We start from the raw sequence: 24,574 nt of genomic DNA, 5'->3' as shown, positions 1-24,574 counted from the left end.
CTGTTTTGACATCCTAAAAATGAACAGCAGCTGTTCATTTTTAGGTCCAAGGATCATCAGAGAGATAACTGAAGAGTATTTTAGTTGTCCAAATAGTCACCATCAGAAATAATGATGTCCATGTAATCACTGATGTCATGTAAGAGGAAAAAATAAGTTAAAATAGATTGAGAAGTATATTTGATAGTTTTAAATTAAACATATTGAAAATTGTCTGAATATGGCATGTTTATTGGCTGTCATACTCATACCTGCTCTGGATGTGGTTGCTTATTTAAGATCTGGAGTCCTGAAGCCACAACGGTGGAGTTGATCAGGAAGAGGGAGCTGCGTCGGGAGAGGTTCACTTACGAGGTAGATTTTGATGACTTCCTGATGCCCTTTCAGAAGAATATTGCAGAGAAAGCTCAAGCAATGGAAGCTACCCTCAAGACCTAAATCACAGCAGTTGCTTCTTGGGGTAAGCATTATGAGGCCCAGAGACCAAACTTTGGAGAAAGTGGATATTTTCATCAAACCCAAAGCAATCCACAAATTAAGAATTTGTAACCAAATACTTGTTTTTGTTTTAACAACTATAAATATTCTGAGCTGTCTAGAGAAGATGTGTTTTATTTCTCAATGAATTACATGTCATTCTGGATAAATCGTCCAATCTTCTTTAAGAATATAGTGAAATAAATGGCATTTTGGTTATAAATGTAACATTATTGTCAAAAAATTTACAAGATGTACACCATTATGTTTGTTAAAGATATAATTGTAGTGGAAATTGATGAAAACAATTTAATATTAGGGAAGAGAAGTAGTTTTTAATCCATTAAGGAAGGAGATTGTTTCTCACACAGTATTATAAGTGATATGTGTTAGACACCTTGGGTCAAATAAATTTTGACACCTCTAGTAGATGCTGTCAGCACTCCACCCATTTATTCTCTGCTTTGTGATTGTCACACTCTCAGGTCTGACTTCCAGACACTGGAAGGCTGCCTCTGACATTTAAACTTGTACAGGAGGACCAAAGTATGTCAGAACTAGCACTTCCTGGAAGTAGCTATCAAACAGTGACTGAATAGAGTCAGTGTGTTAACAGCACAGCTCCCTCACCACTCTGGTGAGATTATTCTGAAGTGCACATTCTTACTGATGCTAGAGCTCCCCAGCAAGATTAAAATCAAGTTTATCACAGTGGTAATTTGTTTGATAACACATCCTTCATTGGCTGCCTTCTCTTTCCAGTCCTCTCACTTTTCCCTACCCCTTCTGGTCTTTATTGAGATCACTTCCCATATACCTACACATAGGAGTGGCATCAGCATCACGGCAGAGTGAGCTGTTCCATTAGTCTCTCCTCCCTAAGATACAATGAAAAGGACATTCATAAACCAACAGAGGGCATTCACACAACACAATAGATGTCTGAGAGATCCACACAACCATATATCTGAAGTTGGGGGTGCTGGACACCCCAGGAGGCAGTGGAAGAAGGTAAGGGGATATCCTCTTCCTCCAGAGTGGCAGTGATATAGGGTGCAGGGCCTTGCACAGTGCCAGTGTGCAACCCCGAGAGGGGAAGGGGGAGAAGGCAGCCATCCACAGGAACACTTGCGCTCTTGGAGTTGCCTCCCACCCTGTGGGAATGCCTCACACTGAGTTATCTAAGCAATTGCAGGGGGGTCCACACCAAGCCGAGCAACCCAGGTGGGCAGACAGTGAGTGCAGAGCGGGGGAATGTGAGATTGTGCATGCAAAAGAAAGCAACCCTCCTACCTGGTGCACCAGCTTGGCCCAGCAGTGAGAGCAGGGGAGGCCTGTGCCTATACATGTAAAGCAGTGGCAGCTAGCGGACAAATACAGACAGTCCCTGTTGGCACAGCTTCCAATGAAGAGGCACATCTGCCAGGGGTCACAGAGGGCTCGGAAAACACAGCTTCTACCTGCCCCCAGTGGTGGCAGGTGGAATCTGTTATCAGATACAAGCACTATGCAATGGCAAAAGCCACCCCATCAAATAGCATGAAGACGTATATTAACACTCCAGACCAGAAGGAAAATGACAAGTACCCAGAAATCAATCTTGAAGTTACAGAAATTTACAATCTAAATGACAGAGAATGCAAAATAGTTATCATAAAGAAACAACGAGTTACAAGAAAACTCAGACAGGTAGTTTAATGATCTCAGGAATAAAATTAATGAACAGAGGGAATTTTTCACAAAAGAGATTGAAACTATAAAAAAATCAGAAATGTTGGAGATGAAAAATACAATGCATGAGATAAAGAAAAATCTGGAGTCCTTAAAAAGCAGAGCTGATATTATGGAGGACAGAATCAGTAATTTAGAGGACAGATATATAGAAATGCTGCAGATGGAGGCGGAGAGCAAACTAAGACTAAAAAGAAATGAAGAAATTCTCTGAGAAATATCAAGTTCAATTAGGAAATGCAACATAAGGATGATAGGTATTCAAGAGGGAAAGGAGAAGGAAAAAGAAGCAGAAAGCTAGTTTTAAGAAATAATAGCTGAGAACTTCCCAAACCTGGAGAAGGAGCTGGAATTACGTGTAAAGGAAGCTAATAAAACTCCTAATTACATCAATGTAAAAAGACCTTCTTCAAGGCATATATTAGTAAAACTGACAAAAGTAAATGACAAAGAAAGAAGAGCAGCAAGGCAGAAGAAAATAACTCACAAAGGAACCTCTGTGAGGCCTTCAAGGCATTTATCAGTGGGAACCTTACAGGAGATGGTGAAATGATACATTCAAAATTCTGAAAGACAAAAACTTTCAGCCAAGAATACCCTATCCAGTGAAACTATCCTACAGATACAATGGAGAAATAAAAACTTGCCCAGATAAAAGCTGAGGGAGTTGATCACCACAAGACCCATGCTACAAAAAATGATCAAGAAGGCCCTCATACCTGAAAAAAAAAAGGGGGTTACAAAGCCTTGAACAAAGAGATAAATAGACAAAATCATAAAATCACAGCTCTCTATCAGAACAGGTTAGCATACACTTAATTATAACATTAAAGATAAAGGGAAAGAAAGCATCAAAAATAACTATAATCACTTGATTTTAATCACAAACTCACAACACAAAACAGAATAAGTTGTGACAATATAATTCAGACAGGAAAGAGGAAAGGGATGGAACCTACTTAGACTAAGGAAATAAGAGGATATTAGAAAAGGGACTATCTCAACTATAAGATCTTTTGTACAATCCTCATGGCAACCACTAAACAAAAAATCAGAACAGAGACACAAATGATGAATAAAGAGAAAATCATCATAGAGAAACACCAAACTGAACTGGCAGTCAGAAATATGTGGGAAGAGAAACAAGGGAAATACAGAACAACCAGAAAACAAGTGATAAAATGGCATTATTAAGCCCTCATATATCAATAATCACTCTAAAGGTAAGTGGATTGAATTCTCCAATCAAAAGACACAGAGTGGCTGGATGGATTACAAAACAAAACCCAACAATATACTGCCTCCAGGAAACACGTCTCAGTTCTAAAAACAAATGTGGGCCCAGTGTGAAGGGATGGAAGACAATACTCCAAGCTAACAGTGAACAAAAGAAAGCATGTGTTGCTGTACTTAAGTCAGAGAAAGTAGACTTCAAGATAAAGATGATAAGAGACAAAGAGGGGCAGTATATAGTGATAAAAGGGACACTCCACCAAGAGGACATAACACATTAATATCTATGCACCTAACACAGGAGCACCAAAGTACATAAAGCAACTATTAACAGACCTAAAAGGAGAAATTAACAGCAACACAATAATAGTAGAGGACCTCAACACCCCACTTACATCAATGGACAGATCATCCAGACAGAAAGTCAATAAGGAAACAGTGGAATTAAATGAAATACTAGACCAGATGGGCTTAATAGATATATATTAAGATATATATAGAATATTCCATCCAAAAACAGCAAAATACACATTCATCTCAAGTGCACATGAAACACTCTCAAAGATGTTGGTAAACATGGCAAGCTTCAACAAATTTAAGAAGATTGAAATCATATCAAGCATCTTTTTGGACCACAATGCTGTGAAACTAGAAATCAACTACAAGAAAAAAGCTGGAAAAATGGCAAATATGTGGAGACTAAGTAACATGGTACTGAACAACCAATGGATCAATGAAGAAATTAAAGGAGAAATTGAAAAATATCTGGAGACAAATGAAAACGAAAATACACTATACCAATTTATGGGATGCAGCAAAAGTGGTCCTAAAAGGGAAATTCATAGCAGTACAGGCCCACCTTTACAAACAACAAAAATCTCAAATACGTAATCTTAAACTGTACTTAACAGAATTAGTAAAAGAAGAATAAACAAAGCCCAAAGTCAGCAGAAGGAGAGAAGTAATAAAAATTAGTGCAGAAATAAATGAAATAGAAACCAAAAACAGTAGAAAGGATCAAAGAAACTAAGAGCTGGTTCTTTAAGAAGATATACAACATTGACCAACACTTACCCAGACTCACTAAGAAAAAAAGAGAGACAGATCAAATAAATAAAATTAGAAATGAAAGAGGAGAAATTATAAAGAATACCCCAGAAATATAAAGGATTATAAGAGAGTGATATGAAAAACTAAATGCCAACAAATTGGACAATCCAGAAGAAACGGATAAATTCTTAGATTCTTTTTTTTTTTTTCCTTCTTCTTCTTCTTCTTCTTCTCCCCAAAGGCCCCAGTACAGTTGTATATTCTAGTTTTAGGTCCTTCTGGTTGTGCCATGTGGGATGCCACCTCAGCATGGCTTGATGAGCAGTGCCATGTCCACACCCAGGACCTGAACTGGTGAAACCCTGGACCACCAAAGCAGACTGCGCAAACTTAACCACTTGGCCAAGGGGCCAGCCCCAATTCTTAGACTCTTACAACCTCCCAAAACTGAATCAAGAAGAAATAGACAATCTGAATAGATGAATCACAAGTAAAGTGATTGAAACTGTAATCAGAAACTTCCCAAAAAACAAAAGTCCAGCACCACATGGCTTCTCTGGAGAATTCTACCAAACATTCAAAGAAGATTTAACAGCTATCCTCAAACTATTCTAAAAAATTCAAGATGGAACACTTCCTAACTCATTCTATGGGTTACCCTGATCCCAAAGCCAGACAAGGACAACACAAAGAAGGAAAATTATAAGCCAATATTGCTGATGAACATAGATGCAAAAATCCTCAATAAAATATTGGCAAACTGAATACAGCAATATATTAAAAGGCTCATATACCGTGTTCAAGTAAGATTTATACCAGGGACATAGGGATGGTTCAACATCTGCAAATCAATCAATGTGATATACCACATTAACAAAATGAGGGATAAAACCCACATGATCATCTCAATAGATGCAGAGAAACTATTTGACAAGATCCAACATCCATTTATGATAAAAACTCTCAATAAAATGGGTATAGAAGGAAACTACCTCAACATAATAAAGGCCATATGTGACAAACCCACAGCCAACATCATACTCGATATGGAAAAACTGAAAGCCATCCCTCTGAGGACAGGAACAACACAAGTGTGCCCACTCTTCCCACTCCTATTCAACATAGTACTGGAGGTTTTGGCCAGAGCAATAAGGCAAGAAAAAGAAATAAAATTTATCCAAATTGGCAAGGAAGGAGTGAAACTCTTGCTGTTTTCAGACATGATTCTATATACAGAAAACACTGAAGAATCCATCAGAAAACTGTTAGAAATAATGAACAGCTACAGCAAAGTTGCAGGGTACAAAATCTACTTACAAAAATCTGTTGCATTTCTACACTCTAATAACGAACTAACAGAAAGAGAACTCAAGAATAGGATCCCATTTACTATCGCAACAAAAAGAATAAAATATCTAGGAATAAATTTAACCAAGGAGGTGAAATACCTATACAATGAAAACTATAAGACATTATTGAAAGAAATCGATGATGACATAAATAAATAGAATGATATTCCATGCACATGAATTGGAAGAATAAACATAGTTAAAGTGTCCGTACTACCTATGGCAATCTACAGATTCAACACAATCCCAATCAGAATCCCAATGACATTCTTCATGGAAATAGGACAAAGAATCCTAAAATTCATTGGGGCATTAACAGATCCTGAACAGCTAAAGCAATCCTGAGAAGAAAGAACAAAGCTGGAGGCATCACAATCCCTGACTTCAAAATATACTACAAAGCCATAGTAACCAAAACAGCATGGAACTGGTACAAACAGGCACACAGATCAATGGAACAGAACTGAAAGCCCAGAAATAAAACCACACACCTACAGACAGTTAATCTTTGACAAAGGAGCCAAGAACACATAATGGAGAAAAAAAGCTCTCTTCAATAAATGGTGTTTGGAAAACTGGACAGCCACATGCAAAAGAATGAAAGTAGACAATTATCTTTCACCATACACAAAAATTAACTCAAAATGGATTAAAGACTTGAAGGTAAGACGTGAGAACATAAAACTCTTAGAAGAAAATATAGGCAATATACTCTAACATCAGTCTTAGAAGCATAATTTCAAATACCATGTCTATTTGGGCAAGGGAAACAAAAGAAAAAATAAACAAATGGGACTTCGTCAGACTAAAGAGCTTCTACAAGGCAAAGGAAACCAGGAACAAAATGAAGACAACCCACCAACTTGGAGAAAACTTTTGCAAGTCATATATCCAACAAAGGGTTAATCTCCAAAATATATAATGAACTCACACAGCTCAACAACAAAATAACATACAACCGATCAAAAAATGAGCAGAGGATATGAACAGATATTTTTCCAAAGAAGATATTCAGATGGCCAATAGGCACATGAACAGATGTTCAACATCACCAATCGTCAGGGAAATGCAAATCAAAACTACAATGAGATATCACCTTACTCCCGTTTGAATGGCTATAATCATCAAATACTTACACCTAAATCCTTGTCTCAAGACGGCTTCTGGATGGACCCAAACTAGGACAATATTTATGCTATTAGTTATGATTCTGAGTTCCCTAGCAAAAATGTTAAAAGTGCATTCCCTCATCTTCTGTTTACTACAAAATAAACATTTCCTCAGCAAGAAGGATTTGCCCCAGGGTTTTGTGCAATGGAGAAGCGGTTTGAATGGTATTCATCCACTAGCTGATACTTTGGACAGAATTGCCAGATGCCAGAAAAATATATATATAATAGAAAATGACTAGGTATCATATGTGGCTTTTCCTTAAGGCAAATATGTATGAGGAAAGGGAGAAGCGGGGATTTAAGAGACCCACCATGAAACCTTACAAATGTCCATTGGGATTTGAGCCTGAGGCCTGACTCATGCTTGGAAAAGAGGTATATCAGGGTTCTGCCAGAGACATAGAACCAGAAGCATAGTTAGACAGGTGATAGATAGATAGATAGATATAGGTAGGTAGATAGATAAGGAGCTTTATTGCTAAGAGTTGTCTTATGTGACTGCAGGAGCTGGCCCGGCAGGCTCTCAGGATGGGCAGGCTGGAAATTCTTGGGCGAGAACTACCCCTGCAGTTCACAAGGGGAATTTCTTCTTCCTCAGGGAAACCTCAGTTCTGCTCTTAAGGCCTTTCAACTGATGGGATCAAAGCTACCCAGATTATTGAGGATAGTCTCCTTTACATAAAGTCAACTAATTGTAGATGTTAATTGCATCTGCACAATTCCTTCACAGCAACACCTACAACTAGTGTTTGACTGAGTAATCGGATTCTATAACCCAGCCAAACTAAGACATAAAACTGACCATTGCTGGAGGTGTGCTATTGAGTTAAAAGCTGGTGGAGGCATCACCCACACCAGGAAATGGAGTGAGTGCTGGGCAGGAACTCCGAAAATATCCACAAAAGCCCCATTGACAGAGTCCACTTTAGAATCTGCCTTGCCAGGAGGCACTAACTTCAGATTACAACGCCGTCAGCCATATGTGATGAAAGGGGTCTCCTTTAACTCCCTCCCTCCCCTTCCACCATCGGATGGGCGAGGGCCTTTCACAGTAGCTGGGACTCGGGGAGGAGGCTGAATGAGTGAAAGAAGCAGCACCAGGGCCCACCTGCCCCTGAGGCAGGCTTGAGCTCTGGTTGCTTACAGGTTTTGTAATATAAAGCCTGGAGATTGGCTGGTAGAACTAAATTTTGTCTGTTTTATGAGGTTTTCTGGTCTGTTTTCTCATTTTGAAATTTTGACTTAATGTCAGGTTTACAGAAAAGTTGTAAGAACTTTACAAAGAATTCCTGTGTATTCTTCACCCAAATTACCTACATGTTACCCGTTTACCACATCGCTTTCTCTCTTTCACTCTCTATGTATGCATACGTGTGTGTGTGATTTTTTCTGAACTATTTGAGAGTCAGTTGAAGACATGGATGTTCTTACCCATAGATACTTCAATATATATTTCCAAAAAACAAGGGCATTCTTTTATACAACCATATTATAATTGTCAACATTAGGAAATTAATATTTGAATTAACTATCAGATCTACATATCTTATTTGTCCCCATAACAGCCTTTATAGCAAAAGAAATCCCACATCATGGCCTGCATTCAGTTGTCACATCTCCTTGGTCTGGTTTAGCTTAGGACAGTTCCTCAATCTATCTTTGTTTTTTGATAGCATTGGCATATTAGAAGACTACAGGCCAGTTATTTTGTAAAGTGTCCCTCAATTTTGATTTGTCTTATATTTCCTCAAGAATAGATTCAGATGATGCCTTTTAGGCAGGAATTCCACGGATGTGATATTGTAGAATATCGCCTCAGGAAGCACGTGATGTTGATGTATGATGTAATCGTTGTAAACTTTAATCTCTTGGTTAAAGTCGTTTCTACCTGGTTTCTCCTCTGTAAAGTTATTATTTTTTCTTTTGTAATTAATAAGTATCTAATGGATAGATCCCTTGAAAGTATGTAAATTTCCTGTTAGTCCCATAACTTTCGCCCATGAATTTCAGCATTTGTGGATGATTCTTGCCTGAAATAATTATTACAGTGATGATTGCCATAAGACGACTTTCTAATTTCATCATTCTTTCTACATTTCTTAGTTGACTTTTTACGGCAGGGCAGAGCTTTCTCTTCTTCCCCATTAATTTATGTATGTAAATCAGCATAGACTCATGCATTCCTTTTTCATTTAATGAGTAAAATTCCTTTACTAGAAGTATTTATTTTGGTGCTCAAATTGTCTCGGATTTGGCCAATGGAAGCTCCTTCAAGCTGGCTCCTGAGACTAGGACATTTTGTTCCCTAAAATAACTAGAGAAAACTTTATTTCTTGAATGTGAGGGAAAATGCCTACCCATGGTTTCATTCAGGAACAAGGAAAATGAGTCTGTAACAGCAGATTTTCAGAGGCTATCATTTTCTGCTATATTCACCCTACTGAATGCTACTTTCTCAATGCCAGTTTCATTTATAGGGGTGTTCTGTGATCACCTTCAGCTATTTGTGAACATAAACTGAGAGAAAGTGTTAGTGTCAAGTCCTATTAATTCTCTTTCTCCATATATGAAGTGTTTATACTCATTTGAATGGCTCAATAACATGTTTGAATGGGAATTGTGTGAGAGGATGTTTGAGTGACTAAGTTTATTTCAAGTTTGACATTAAACCCAAACAGAGCAAAGCCAAAGTTCTTTCATGGCCCTATAAGGTCTTCGTGCTATTTAAAGAGTGGTCCATGGGCCAGCAGCATCAGCATCACCTGGGAGCTTGGTCCCACTCCCCCCAAAAATTGCAGTACAAAATCCTATATAAGCATAAGGAAAATTTTGTAGAGGAAATTTTGCCGGCATAAAAAGACAATCTGTCAAAGTTACATAAAAAATCTATTTAATATGTATGGTAATCTCAGACTTGTAAATATGCAACACATATAAATAGTAACTTTCTGGGTTTTAGAATTATGAATTGATTTTTATTCTCTTATTTTGGCTTACCTATATTTTCTAGTTTTCTTTTATACAATGAACATGTATTACTTTGGAATAAACAACAAAATTATTTTTTTGAAAAAAAATACAAGTTGACCTAGAAGTCCAGAATATCAAAGTGGTTTTACTAGTATTTGCCTCTTTTATTCCTTTATGTATAGTGACTTAATTAAGATTATTTCAGAAGGAGACACTGAGCCAAGAATTCAGGAGCAAGGGATTTGTTAAGGAAATGCTCCCCAGGGGAAACCAGTTGGGGCGAGGGGGTGAAGCAGGACAGGCAAGTGGGGGTGAGCTTTCTGATGAAGGCCCAGCTTAAGTCTAACCTGTGGGGAGATGCAAAGCATAGGCTAATGTGCTGGGCTTCTGGATTCCTGCATCCCTTAATAGTTACAGACTAGAGGGTACTGGAAAGGCTATTGCAGTGCTCAAAGGCAATTCAGTGAATTGAATTGGCGGGTCATGGGGGTGCTATTGGCTGGAGAGTATGCAGGAGCTGGGGGTGGGTTCATAGTACGGGAAAAGGGGCACCAACAGTGTGTGCTACAGAAATGTATCAATAGGAGCTTAACTTTAGAAGGAAATAGTCTCTCTATATAAGTCCTTATCTTTAAATTAACACTGTGGTGAATTGGTTAAGAGTGTGGTTTTTGTAGTCATCGGATCTGGATTTGAATTCTCACTCTGCCATTTACTAGGTACCTGTCTAATGGATCAAGTTACAAATTGTCTCTGAATCTCAATTTCATCATCTATAAAGTAGGGGTAATAATATTCCCCAAAATAATCTATAGTGAGAATCAATTGAAGTAATATGTGCAAGGATTCTAGTTTTGTGTATATGCAGAGTTGGTGCTCAATAAGTGATGTGTTTTTAACCTTCTTTCAGTCTCAAGCTGCAGGGTAAGCCAAAAGAAGGCACAGGGATGGGGACCCAGACCTAGACAATCAGAGGGGGAAAGGCTTGTTGAAGCAGATTCACTCTCAGACTGTCAGCTGAAGCGACTCAAGCATGTAGACATTTTCTTTATCTAGTTTCTGATAATTAGAGAAAGATGAACAATAGCCATTTGCTATGGAATAGTTACTAATTCCAGTCGTAGTAATTTTAGTGGATAGTAGCCCAAATGTTTACTTTTTTTGTTTTGTCTCTAGAGCCTAACCAATTTGTTTTAGAGTCTAAATAGTTTGGTAATTACAGCAGTGCCTTAGGTCAAGCTCCCCAGAAATTGAGCCTGAGATGGGGGCTCTTAGGTAAGTGCTTTACTGAGGGAGTGCTCCCAGGAGAAAGGGCGTGAGGAAAGCAGGAAACAACAGGGAGAGGGCCTAAGGAAGAGAAAGTTAGCCTCAACCTGGTTCAATGAGGAGCTGTGGAGGATGAACTCTACCACAAGGTTGTCCTGCCCAGAGGGAAGGAGGCTGGCTGGTACCCTGCATCAGTTAGTCATTGGTCAGCTCCTTGTGGGGACAGAAACCTCACAGAGCAAGGTGGTTCCAATCAGCCAAAGGCAATCTTCCTGAGAAGAGGGAAGCTCTAGCCAGAAGCAACCGTCAACCACAGCAGCTGAGCAATGGGGCACCAACCGGTAAAGGGAATCTGGGCAGGGCACTGATAGCAACTGCTACAGATGACAGCTTTGGGGTACATAGTTTGGGTGCAAAGTTTTGGATGGTGACTTCTTGAGGATCATCTTGTATAACAAACTTTCTCTTTAAAAAAGCGTTAACTTTTATCAACTTCCAAACTTGTCTAAATCATTCTTAAGAGTAAAGAATGAGCAAGAACAGCAATGAGAATCCATTCAGCAGCTACTTAAAGGGAGAAAGCAATTCACCAATCCTGTTGGCAGTTTCTGTTTCTTCAAACTGGAGTTGAGCATTATCAATCACTGAAAATTATAAACATGAGAGACAGAAGGCTGCATTCTACCGCACGCTCAGGATAAAGTCACGTCTAATTATGTACAAATGAATCTGCCCCACTGCATTTGGCTTAGCAATTTTTCTTGAGTTCACAATTTAGCAAATTCACAATGTACCCGTGAAGGTACCCAAGAGAACCAGCCTGCCTGTAGTTTGTTTCTGAAGAGGGTGGCATGAAAAGAGAGGAAGAGGGGAATTCAGACGCTTTCTACCCTTAGGGAGATATTTGAAGTAAATAGTCATCTGAACTGTGTTATTATTTTCTAAATATTTGTACAGGGTATATATATATTTTTTCCTGGATTTGTGTTTCTTTAACAATGGGTCCTGCGGGAAATTTACAAACGAAGGTAGAAGAGGCGTTTGTGTCGATGGAATAAGTTCACATTAACATTCTTAGATCCTTAGGTAATTGTTACTACATCATGAATTTTATCTGGGCAATAAGAAAGAACTGGATATTCTGTTAACATTCTGGAACTCACTGGAGATCTTTTATCCTAGATAAATAGTTGAGTTTTGTGTGTGTGGGGGGGGGTGTATGTATATATGTGTTTTATTCAGGATTAATAGTGATGGTCTTTCCCTTTTATCTTCAGTAAATAAGACTTTAAAGAAGAACTAATACACAAAAGATGATTTGATTTCCGTAGGTTTAGTGACTTTTTATAAGATGATTTGAAATATCCATATATTTCCCTAAACATGGGAGATTATGATGTTCTTTGTTGTTGGGACATGCAGGCTCCAGAGTGATGCTCCCCTCCTAAGGAAGTTGGAAGTAAGAGAAGTAAGTATTCCCTCATAAAAATTAAATAATGAAATAAACACGGAAAGAAAGAAATGAACAATAGACAAAGTATTACTGATAAGCCTGAAGGGATCCCAAACTAAAGCAACATACTGCATAGCTAAAGAAAGCGTCAACCAGAAGGAGGATTGATCAGCAGCAGAACTGTCACTAAATAGAACAGCCAGGCTGACTGTGTCGTTCCAGATTTGGCCCCAAGTAGGGACCTCTGGTCTATGCAACACATGCGCCTCTGTTATAGATCTAGACCTTTCAAGGCGGGTACCACTGGAATTCTGAACCAACAAGCAATGCTTGTTCTGCACACAATTTGGTTTTCCTCATTAATTCACATCTGTTTATTGAGCACTGATAGTGACAATCCTGGGGCTGTTCCTTGCTCTTCCTCTGCAGTGCATCACTGGAGACTGTGCCATACAGACTATCTTTCTCGGGTTTCTGCATCGTCTGGCTTCCAGCTGGATCCAGACAATGGCAGATGCTGGTAAGATGAGAGGAGAGGAAAGAGTAGAGAAGCCAGGGTAGGTCTCCTTTTCCCTCTTTGCCTTGGGCCGCATCCCAGGCAACAGGTGTGTCTGTCTCCCTGACGGCTTCTGTTCCCATCTGACCATCCTGCTGTGGTTCCAGATTTCACCAAGTGACCCTGGTCCCTGGGCTTTACTGGCACCACCTCCTCCCCAGTCCCTCAAGCCTAGGGATGGCACCAGCTTCCTTTTGTTAATATCTGGGCTGCCTTTCCGTACTCTGATTGGTTCCTCAGTTTCTTCTATCACCTGTGCCACCAAATCCTTGCATTAACTTCAGTTCTGTAAGAACTCAGAGTGGTTTCTGTTTCCCTGGTTGATTCTGATTTACCATGTATGAAGCACTATAGTAATTCAGGAGAAAATGAAATGCAAAATTAGGCATAGCCCTTGCCCTCATGAGCTTATAGTTTGGTAGGAGAGACATATTTGAATAGAATAATCACAAAATACATATGTGACAATTACACAAGGGTGAATAATTGAAGATTATCACAAGATTCCCAAGATTCCACAGGGTATACTCACGTAAGGTTTTAATACAGGTAAGGGATGCGATACTGCAGGAGAGAGCACGGGCAATCATATTTGGGTCCAAGACTTCTAGGCATAACCTCCCAGGGTCCTTTGTAGTTACTCAGGACAGGTCACACTTTATCTGCAGATGATGCACTATCAAGATAACCATAAACCCAGGCACACATTTATTGAAGGGTCTTTTATACCCACCGGGATCTTATAAAAACCCAGGCTGTATAACATGTTAAACAAAGTACAAACTATCAATCTACAGATCCCTAAAAAGTCTAGACAAGCTAATACAGGTTGTCTCCAGGGGAATTTTTAACTTTAAATAGCACATTATAAAGTCTTGGCTGGTACATTTCATCCTTATCTTGGCAGACTTCTAGGTATCCCAGGAGATAAGCATAGTGCTACCACAGTATAGCTGCAAGGTAACCGTGTCCTTACGTGACGTGTGAACTTACAATATGCGCCATGGAATCAAGGAAATTCACGCTAATGAAATGGCTTTTAGCTGAGATCTGAAGGATGAGTAAGGAATTAAGTTGGCCCTGATGGAAGGGAAGAGTCTGGTGGAAGGAACAGCATTTTGAAGGGCAGATCCATTCCAAGAAAAGAAATAAAGGCAGTGTGATGAGAACATCCATAGAAACTGGGCAGAGGAAGAGGCCAAAGCCAGATCCACTGAGACCCCAACCAAGGTTTTTACTGGACCAAGGGGAAGAATAAACTTGATTCTAGCAGGATGTAAGTCTAGAGCTGCTGGTAGACATCTTCGCTCCCTTGTGAGGACATTCTGGCTGAGCTCGGAGCTCACACAGATGAAAGCAGAGGTGAGAGAGCAAGGGAGCTGGAGGATGAGAGTGCCAGCAAGCGCAGGGGAGAGAGCCACAGTGCTCCAGCCCTGCATCCAGTCATGCTCATTCCACCTTTTGAAATTCTAAGCTTTATGAGCCATTATATTCTCTGTTTATTAAGTTGGTTTGTGTGGAGAGTCCTAATACAAAAAGGACTGCCCTTCAAAGAATATGGAGAAGCACCAAGAACCGTGGCGTTACCAAGGAAATTCCTCGGGCGAGGGAGGAATCAGTAGAATCAAATGGAAATCAACCACGTGCCCAATTCCATGTGGTTGCCTTACAAATCCCTCCAGGGACTTTCCTGCTGCATTGAAAATGCACCACAATCTAAACTTAAATCATTTTAAAATTAGTCATGGAATGTGACTAAAAGTCATGTATGTATTTTCTCAGTGCCTAGTCACAGGTAGAGAGAAGTTTACTCTTAGGCTAATTCATCCCTGACAGTTATTCTCCTGAGTTCCTGCATCTGTTCTTCAGTGTTCCCTTCTTTCTTTCTGCTGGACTGTATTAGCTTTCCCTTTTGCCACTCATAACAGCTATTTGTATGAAGCAAATCTTTCTCTAAATGGCTGCTTCTCATCAGCACCCACTGGTAGAAGGGCTCCCTGACGCCCCTGCTCCTCTGAGTCTCAGCTCCACTCCAGGCCCCAAAATGCATAAAAACTGTCGATCATTCTGAAGAAGTAAAGGGACTGCAAATAAGCAAGGAGCAAGTCATCTCAAAAACTCTTTGCAAATGACTTTGCAAGAGTTTTTCTTTTTTGGAGGGTGGAGTGGGAGGCGGAAGTGGCAGAATAAAAACACTGTATTCCTAGACCACACATCAGCAGATAAATGTGTTCTGCAGCAAGGAAATTACCCTCGTAGTGCTAACTTCTAAATCTGCTACATGTTTTTTGATGCAAATGAGAGCACATTGCCTTACACTTTCCTGGTCAGGGACCCACACAATTGCGGTAGCATGAACTGATTGACAATAAAATCCTTCCATTACTTAACAAAGCCTTTGGCTTTGCTTCATTCGATATGTGTGAGTAGGAATGCACAAAAAAAAAACAAGAACAGATGATGTTATCTAAGCCATTTGGTAAGAAATGTCTGACAAAAAAAAAATGTAAAATGTACTTATCGATTCAAACGCAGTAATTGGCTTGGTGGTTTTCTATAACATCCTTTCTACTTATAGAAATCATCTTGAATATTGCGAATGTTCTTAAATCTTTTATACCTCACTCTAAAAATCAATAGTCTAAAAAGGCTAATCTTTATCAGGCTTCTGGGGAAAAAATTACCAGAAGAGAGGGAGAAATGTTTTTATTTTTATCTAAACTTTTCTGGTTGTTTCTGCTTTTCCTAACTCTATTTTCTCACCTCTAGCATTAGAATTGTTGGCAAAGCTTCAAAGAAGAGAAAAATAAACTGAAATTTGGGGTGCTCAACTGAAATCATCACTTAAAGATCACCAGTCATTCATTCATTCGTTTTATTCGATAAATATCAAGGGTCTACTATTTGCCGTCAGCATCCTGGGCACTAGGTGTAGAATGCTGAACAAAGCACAGTCATGCTCCCTGGGCTCTTGCCACCATAGGGGGGACAGTAATTAAATCAACCCAAAGTATCATTATACAACGTGACAAATGTTATAATGGAAAAGTACCGGGTGAGGTTTTAGGTTGGGAGGCAGGGAGGGCATCTCTGAGGAAGTATCTAATCTGAGACCTAAGAATGAGTAGAAGCTGCCAGATTGGGAGAAGAGAGAGGGAAGCAATCTATACCCAAAGAAGCACCTCAAAGGCTCTGAAGTGAGAAGGAGCCTGGCTTGGTGAGGAGCATGCTCAGAGGAAGACCAGAATGGCTTGAACAAAGATGGGGCAAGGGGGAGATTGCTGAGGATGAGGTTGAAAGGGAGGCTGGGGCCAGATTTTGAGGACCTTGCAAAGAAGGTTAAGGAGTGTGAATCTCCTTTTAAATTCATATAACGGTAGTCAAAGGATTTAAGCTGACAAATGGTAAGATCCAATTCTCTTTATTAAAAGATCATTCTGCTTGCTTTGTGGAAATGGCTGAAATGAGGACAAAGTTAGAAGTGAAGTTATCACTTGGGATATTGTAATATTCTGGGTGAGAAATGATCGTGGCATAGTTTAAGGTGTTGGCTGTTGTGTTAGCCAGTCTCCGGATTGGACCCAATGATCATCTCCTCCTGGTTTTCACATCCTGGTGTATTTCCCTTGATTATTAAACAGGGCTGATCTGTGTAACCCACAAGCTCATACAAAAATGATACAAAAATGGTGGTGAGTGACTTCCAAAAGCATGCCAAAAGGGACATTGCAGCCTCCTGTTTGCTGTCTCATCGATTACTCACTTTGGGGGTATCCAGCTGCCATGTCCTGAGGACACTCATGCAGCCCTATGGAGAGTTCCCTATGGGGAGAAACTGAAGCTTCCCACCAACAACCAGCACAAACTCCTCCGCTGTGTGAGTGACCTGCCACTGGAAGCAGATCTGCCAGCACTAGTCAAGCTTCCAGATGACTGCAGCCCTGGCCAACATCTCATGCAACCTCATGAAAGACCCTGGCCAGGATCATCCAGCTAAGCCACTCCCATATTCTTGACCCACACAAACTGTACGAGATATAAAACGTTCATTGTTGCTTTAAGGCACTAAGTTTCAGGACAATGTATGATGCAACAAGAAATGAGTAATTTAGTTGTGGTGACATAGAGAAGGGAGCGGATTTGAAGTATATTTGGAGGTAGACTAAATGAGATGCGATGAAGGCCTGGATTTGTTGGTGAGGTTTTGGGAGGCAGCATTGAGAGTCTCTCTCAGATTTCTGGCTTGTGTGACTGGAGAGATTGCATTGTGTAGTGAGAGTAAAGAATGCATGAAAAAGGAACACATCTGAGGTCAAGAGTCTGGTTCTGGAAATATTTAAGGACACCTGTGAAACAGTCAAGTGGATAAACAGGCTCAAAAAAGAAATCTGGACTATTGATATAAATTTGGGAGCTTTTGGCTTAATGACAGTATTTGGAATCATAAGAATAAATTATATCAACTAGATTAAGACGATAATTCTGCCTTAAGAGCTGAAGTCTGAAGGTTCCCATAACATGGAAATCTAGAAGAAGAGAACCTGGCACATAAGAATGAGAAAAAAAAAAGTGGTTATAGGAGTTGGAAGAAAAAAGGAAAACAGAAGAGTATGGAGTCATGGAAGCCAAGATAATAGTTTCTCACGAAGGGAGAAGAAGCCAATGTTGAAAGTTGCTATGAAGTTTAGTACAATATTCCCTGAAAAGGAACCAGTGCAGTCACTCCTGATGTTGGCTACATTTTGGAATCAACTGGGGAATGTTAAAAAAAGAAAACCACACAGATGCCTGTCCTCCACCCTAAAGATGTTGCTTTAATTGGGCTTGGATATGGACTGGGTGTCTGGATTTCAAAAGCTTTTCAGGGCATTCTTATGTAAAAGTTGGGAACCAGTAATCTATTGGATTTGGTGACGTGGCAGTGCTTGTGGGCCTTGGCAAAACTGTGGGCCAGAAGCCAAATTTGGTAGGTTGAAGAATCAAATCTATTACAATATATCTTCCTTTGTTCTTTCTGATAGATCAGTGTTACAGCCCTCCCATGTTCCCAATCTAATAAATTGAATAAATTGAACTTTTAATAAATCGAACTTCTTAGTAATAACCTTGTCTTAGGACACTTTTGAACTATTTCCTAGGTCTGTGGTTCTCAACATAGGCTACTATTAGAACCATCTGAAGATCTTCATAAAATATTCATGGCCCATTCCAGGGTGAAGAGCACTTCCTGGGCAGTATATAGAGGCAATGTAAATTTGTTCTTTACTTGGTGCTGATTCTTCAGGACCTATGAGCAAGTGCTAAAGATTACAAGATGTCAAATGCTAAAATGGAAATGATAGGAAGGAGCTTCCATTGGCTGAATGCTCAATGGAAGTGCAAAATTTGTAGACTGCTCAAGACTTTACCTATGATATGTTCCCCTCCAATACCTGCATATAAGGAGTGAAATACTATTGAGGATAGAAATTGGATGATGTGTATGACATTTGCCCCCTAGGAGAAAAGACGTTTTTTTTTTTAGAGATTTTATTGTTTTCCTTTTTCTCCCCAAAGCCCCCCAATACATAGTTGTATATTCTTCGTTGTGGGTCCTTCTAGTTGTGGCATGGGGGACGCTGCCTCAGCGTGGTTTGATGAGTGCCATGTCCACGGCCAGGATTCAAACCAACGAAACACTGGGCCGCCTGCAGCGCGGAGCGCGCAAACTTAACCACTCGGCCACGGGGCCAGCCCCAAGACTTTTTTAAACTAATGCATTGCACAACTCTAGGAGGTACCATTACCACAGAATACTATGTGAACAGTGCCCCCTGGAGTTATGTGATGCAATAGCCTTGTCTATAATTTACCTTAATGAAAAATACACACCACTGAGGCAGATTGGATCCATAGTATGGCCTCTTCCTGAGGGTTATTCGGCTTCACATTGCTAACAACCTCTTCCAAGTGATAGCAAATCACATTGCTCTTTATCTTCAATAAGTTACCCAAGAACTCCAAGGGTCATAACAATTTCATGAGGAACTTGGCTCTAGTAACAAAAGTCAGTATTTTTAGTCTCTAGCTTTTGAGGTAGGCAGCTGGAAGTATAGCCAAAGGATTTCAGTGTTCACAAAAGTGAGACCGAGGGATACCTGCAAATCTCTGTTCTACTTCTAAAATTCCTGTATTTTTCTAGGTGACATAGAATTGGTAGGCTCAGAATTTGCTGTAAAAACATTGTTTAGGGGCCGACCCTGTGGCATAGTGGTTAAGTTTGGCACGCTCTGCTTCGGTGGCCTGAGTTTGCAGGTTCAGATCCTGGGTGTGGACCTACACCACTTGTCAGCCATGCTGTGGAGGTAACCTATGTATCAAGTGGAGGAAGATTGGCACAGATGTTAGCTCAGGGCTAATCTTCCTCAAACAAAGAAAAGAGGAGGATTAGTAGTGATTAGTACTATTCACCAAATACTTTCTGTTCACCTCACTCCCTGCTCTGCCCCCTTGTGGCAAGGAGGTGCCAGGTGACTATTCTGAGCAATGAGTGGTGAGCAGAAGTGATGTTTGCTATTTCCGGCTGGAGCTTTGTTCAAATTGCAGCTGTGAGACTCTCTGAGCTCTGCTTCCCTCTGCTGCAGGCTGCTCTATCAGCCTAGGAGATATGGAGCAGGATCCAGAGCTGCCTGTCCATGGAGATGGTGGGCAATAAGCAACTGAGATTACAGGTTGTTGACTACCCTGACTAATAGACTTACTTCATAGGTTTGTGGTGAGTGCTCAATCGGATAATATATACTGGCAATTGTTCTGTTTATTATCTGTCACACTATAAAGTGCTAAATACACATGCGTTTCCATCTTTCAGGTAAGCATTATTGGACTTCTATGTCCAAGTACTAGCATTTGTGTAATTTCCAGGATTTAATTTTCAGCCCCAATATTGACTGATCCAAGTTACCTTTAGAAGTAACTACTCTCACATTTAATTTTATATGAAAATTATTGATCATCAAGTTTGTAAATCACATTTTCAGCTCATGAAAATTGATGATATGCAAGAACCTGTAAGAACTTAACATTACTTGGCTCACAAAAGTAAACTCATAATGGCTAAAGACTAATAACTAATCTCCTTTTCAATAAATAACCATAAGCAACTGATTTATTCAGCTCTTGCCAAATACAACCGAGGGAAATCTTCACTGTTTGATAAATATTGAAAGAGTGTTTAGTTTTAACTTGCAATAAATGCAAATCATATGTGCTTAGAGAAAACAATCAAAAGAAATAATATTCTAAAATAATGTTGATTCCTTCCTTTCTCTCACTGCCATTTTTTTCAAACATTTATGCTCTACTTATAAATATGCACCTGTATATATTATGACTAAACCTATTTTTACTGCTTCACAGTAAATCTTTTGCTGAATATACGGGATCATAATCTCCGGTGTGTTATATACTAAGGGAAAATAGATTTGGCAACAGAAATAGAGAGTTACATTCCATGAAAAGCCAACTTTATAATTCCATTAAAAACCAACTTTATAATTCATAACTGGACTTAAATTCTCTCCCAGCCCAGTGATACACTTAACTTCCAAAAGGTCTAAAACAAATTTTCCAGTTTTATAACTTCCAGAGTCATATTTTTCTCTATTTTAAGAGATAGATTCCAATATTTATATTGTTTTCCATGGATTCTGAAAACAATAGGTAAACGGCTTGACAATAAGTATGATTTGATTAAATTCAGTAGTCTCTTGACAGGAGATGGCTTTATTATTTGACTATTCAAATTATTAATCGTTTTTTATTTAATTTTTAAATACTTAAAAAAATGTTTTCTTTTTTTTTTTTTTTGAGGAAGATTAGCCCTGAGCTAACATCTGCTGTCAATCCTCCTCTTTTTGCTGAGGAAGACTGGTCCTGAACTAAATCCATGCCCATCTTCCTCTACTTTTTTATATGTGAGATGCCTGCCACAGCATGGCTTGACAAGAGGTGTGTAGGTCCATACCTGGGATCCGAACAGGCAAATCCCTGGCTGCTGAAGCAGAACGTGCAAACTTAACCGCTGCGCCATGGGGCTGGCCCATATGTAAATATTTTCTTAAATAGGAATACATAATCATACAAAATATGCAAATTAGAAGGAAGAAAAAAATCACCCTTTATTCCAACCCTAGAAAAACCCACTGTTAATCCGCTGAGGACTTTGTCTCAGTCTTTTTGTACACATTTGCCATAAAGATAAATGCAAATACAAAATAATATATACTGTTTTTTAACCTTCATTCCTGATTATAAATGTAACCTATATGGTTCCTTACAGAGAATTTTAAAAACAGAAAAATTATTAAGAGAAAAACATAATCGAGGGCAAACCACCAGAGATCACTGTTATTCGTGTTTTAGTGCTTCCACTAAAAGCAACCATTAGTTACTCCAGAGTTCACTCAAAGGGTGTTTTCTGTAGAATGGTCCTCAGCAGCACAATTACATTTTCCGATGCCGAATATTTATTCATCTCTGAGTTAGAGCACCTGCAGTCAGCATGCATTTGCAACATGGGGCAACTGCAAAGGTTTCATCCTGATGTTATAGATATCAAAGACCCAGCCTGTTCTTGCCAAGAGCTCCAGGTTTGGGAAGGATGTAGACTAGAAAACAATCATGACACAGAGCAATTAGTGATAGCATTTGAGATAAGCTCAGGATGCAGTGGAACTGGGTGGACGGAGCACAAACCTGTCCTGCTGGGGAAGAAAGTGTGACGGAAACGAGCTTCCTGGAGGCTCGGCAGTAGGGCTTCACTCTGAGGGATGGATGCAGCCAAAGGCAGGGAAGAGGAGAATCAGCAGGGAGCATATACTGTCCAGGATCAAAGGTAATCCCACATGGCTGGAAGGTAGAAAGATCGAGACAAGTGATGAGGTGGGAGAAGTTGGCACAGGCTTTGTAGTCCATGATAAGGAGTCTGAGTTTTATGCAGAAGGCAATGAGGCAATTAAGCAACCAAGTCATGTAATCAGGTGTGCATTTGAGAAAGAGCCTTCTGGCTGCAGGAGGGAAGGGATGAGAGACCTGGCAAGGCTGAGGCTGCAGGGGACAATAAACGACAGCAGTCATTCAGAGGAGAAATGGAGAGGGTCTGAGCGGAGGCAGCGGTAACAATGGATGTTAGGGATGTCGAGGAGGCTTAGAATATTCCTTACCCCTCCACATGCCACTTGGGGATTAACCTGAGATGTTGATCATGCCTGCCAAATTATCAATAAGACACTATCTCAAGACTTGCCTTGATAATCTCCTTTCAGTTTTTATGATATGAGGTTAAACATGACAAATAAGAACATATTTTGGATCTTACTCCAAAGGGATCATTGCATAAGACCTGGGTAAGATTCTGACACAATAACTAAAGTCAGGAGCTAGGGACCTATGCTATGTCATAGATGGAGAGCAAACGGCTCAGGTGGATGACCTCAAAGACCCTTCTAGGGCAACGTGCCCACTGCAGAAGAACAAGAAAAATACTCCTTTGGGCTGTGGTGATTTATCTGAGCTACAAGGTGAAAGGAGAGTGAATCTATTCTGAACAACACAGTGAGTAAATCACCGTCATTCATGGCGCTTCAGTGAGACACTTACCCAAATGGGTACACATTTGCCGAATAAACAAACTTGTTGGGTAGAGGTTGAGAACTTTACAGATGCCAGGGGACGATGAGATTCAATATTAATTGTTTTCTTTTTCCACTTGGGTTGCTAACATAGTTTATTTGCAGAGTTCTCTTAATCAAGATGACTGACACAGAAACAGTCCAAATTCTTTAGCACAGTACTTACAACTGTCCAGAATTAGCTCCTGGATGCTTTTGTTTTCTTCAACAATTAGAACTTCCTGAAAGTGGCTTAAATTGCTTCATGAGGGGATAATGAGTTTGCTGTCACTGGAAGTATTCAAAAAAAAAGGCTGGAAAACCACTGGAGAAGTTTTAGACAGGATTCATACACAGATTAAAATACTGGTTTGCAGTGTTGAGGGTTTTTTTTCTGTTGTAGTTATGTGAAGCTGTGTTTATGTATTACATTCTTCTTTCCTGGTCCCCAGCACCACATAAACAAATTCAACTAAGTTGATATAAAATTTCAGACACAAGGGCAAACAACCAAATACCTAGAATTCCTTTAACACCCATATTTTAAGTTTGCGTATGGCTTGACTAGGTTGGATCTTCTTATAAAACAATGATATTTGCTTCAGCCTTAATTGAGAGCTAACTTTGTGTTGCTAGATATGGAAAAAATAGGTCATATATAAACAGCTGTTGAAAATTGTATCAAATTAAAAACTGAGTACAGGTGTCTACTTGCATTAGCAAGATTTTTCGGTGAAAGAAAAGTTGATGAAAGTAATCCATAATAGTACATAAAAACATAGAGATTTCCATCAGAAGAATAAAAATTGTGAAGACTCTCTGGGAGACAGGAAACAATCACGTGCAGAGAAGATGACAACTCCGAATGCATGTAAAAGAAAATGATTCTGCCGAAAGTCGGAAATATCAGAGAAACTCCAAGGGAGGGAGATGCCATCCAGGGGAAAATGTGATGGAATGGGACACTGCCATTGTTGATGAGAAGTGATGCTGTCTCCATCTGAAAGATTTCAGGAAATCTTCTAAGAACTGAGGTCTGAGCTGGCTTCATAGTCCTTTAAAGTATTTAGTATTCTCTCTCGTACTACTTACTGAATTTGCTCAGGATGAAGCCACATGGCCCTTGGGAGTGTGTTACACTAGAAAGAAGAAATGCGTGACTCAGGCAATTTTGACGGTGACTCCAGAGCAAGAAAAAGATCTGTGACTCGGGGCCTTTGGGGAAGACATCCCTTCACAAATTGATTTAAGTCCTTTTCAAGGCCACACAGTTACCCACAGAACATTAAGGTCCTAAGACAAACTTCAGGACTAGTGTCTGAGAGATACGGAATTACCCCTTGGCGGAGAGACAAGACGAAGTGGGAAATTTTGTAACCAGAAAAATTTGAGCAAGTCCAGTCCCAGGTATCTGATTTTCATCCTCACCATCTTTAGAGGGCATTAAGGTCTTCTGTGTCTCCAATGAGATGTTCTATTTTCTAAGGAACTATATTAGAGAAACCTAGGATGGAAGATGGGAACTGTCAGAGTAGCGATCTGTGACAATGGGATTGGGAAATTTGACAAATGGGTGGGCATAGAGAAATTGACTAAAGGTAAGAAGCATGATGTTAAAATGATATCAAATGGAAAATTTGAAAATTTATCCTGTGGGAGACACAATT

At 39.7% G+C, this 24,574-nt stretch overlaps 1 protein-coding gene across 7 annotated transcripts in view; it reads left to right on the top strand.

Annotated features, from left to right (window-relative positions):
• Positions 1-24,574, top strand: part of ANKEF1 (ankyrin repeat and EF-hand domain containing 1) — an 89,937-nt gene that overhangs the window by 56,378 nt on the left and 8,985 nt on the right. For 4 of the 7 annotated variants that reach the window (XM_070588830.1, XM_008533977.2, XM_070588832.1 and 1 more), the window contains one exon: positions 280-460. In XM_070588830.1, the coding sequence (XP_070444931.1) occupies positions 280-438 (159 nt within the window). In that variant the 3' untranslated portion in view covers positions 439-460. Of the gene's footprint in view, positions 1-279; positions 4,184-24,574 lie in introns of those variants that run through there. The other 3 variants (XM_070588828.1, XM_008533976.2, XM_070588831.1) reach the window with 1 other exon arrangement.

This window comes from Equus przewalskii, chromosome 21, assembly GCF_037783145.1.
Source record: "Equus przewalskii isolate Varuska chromosome 21, EquPr2, whole genome shotgun sequence".
NCBI classification, from domain to species: Eukaryota; Metazoa; Chordata; class Mammalia; order Perissodactyla; family Equidae; genus Equus; species Equus przewalskii.
This window is presented reverse-complemented; position numbering and strand designations above follow the sequence as displayed.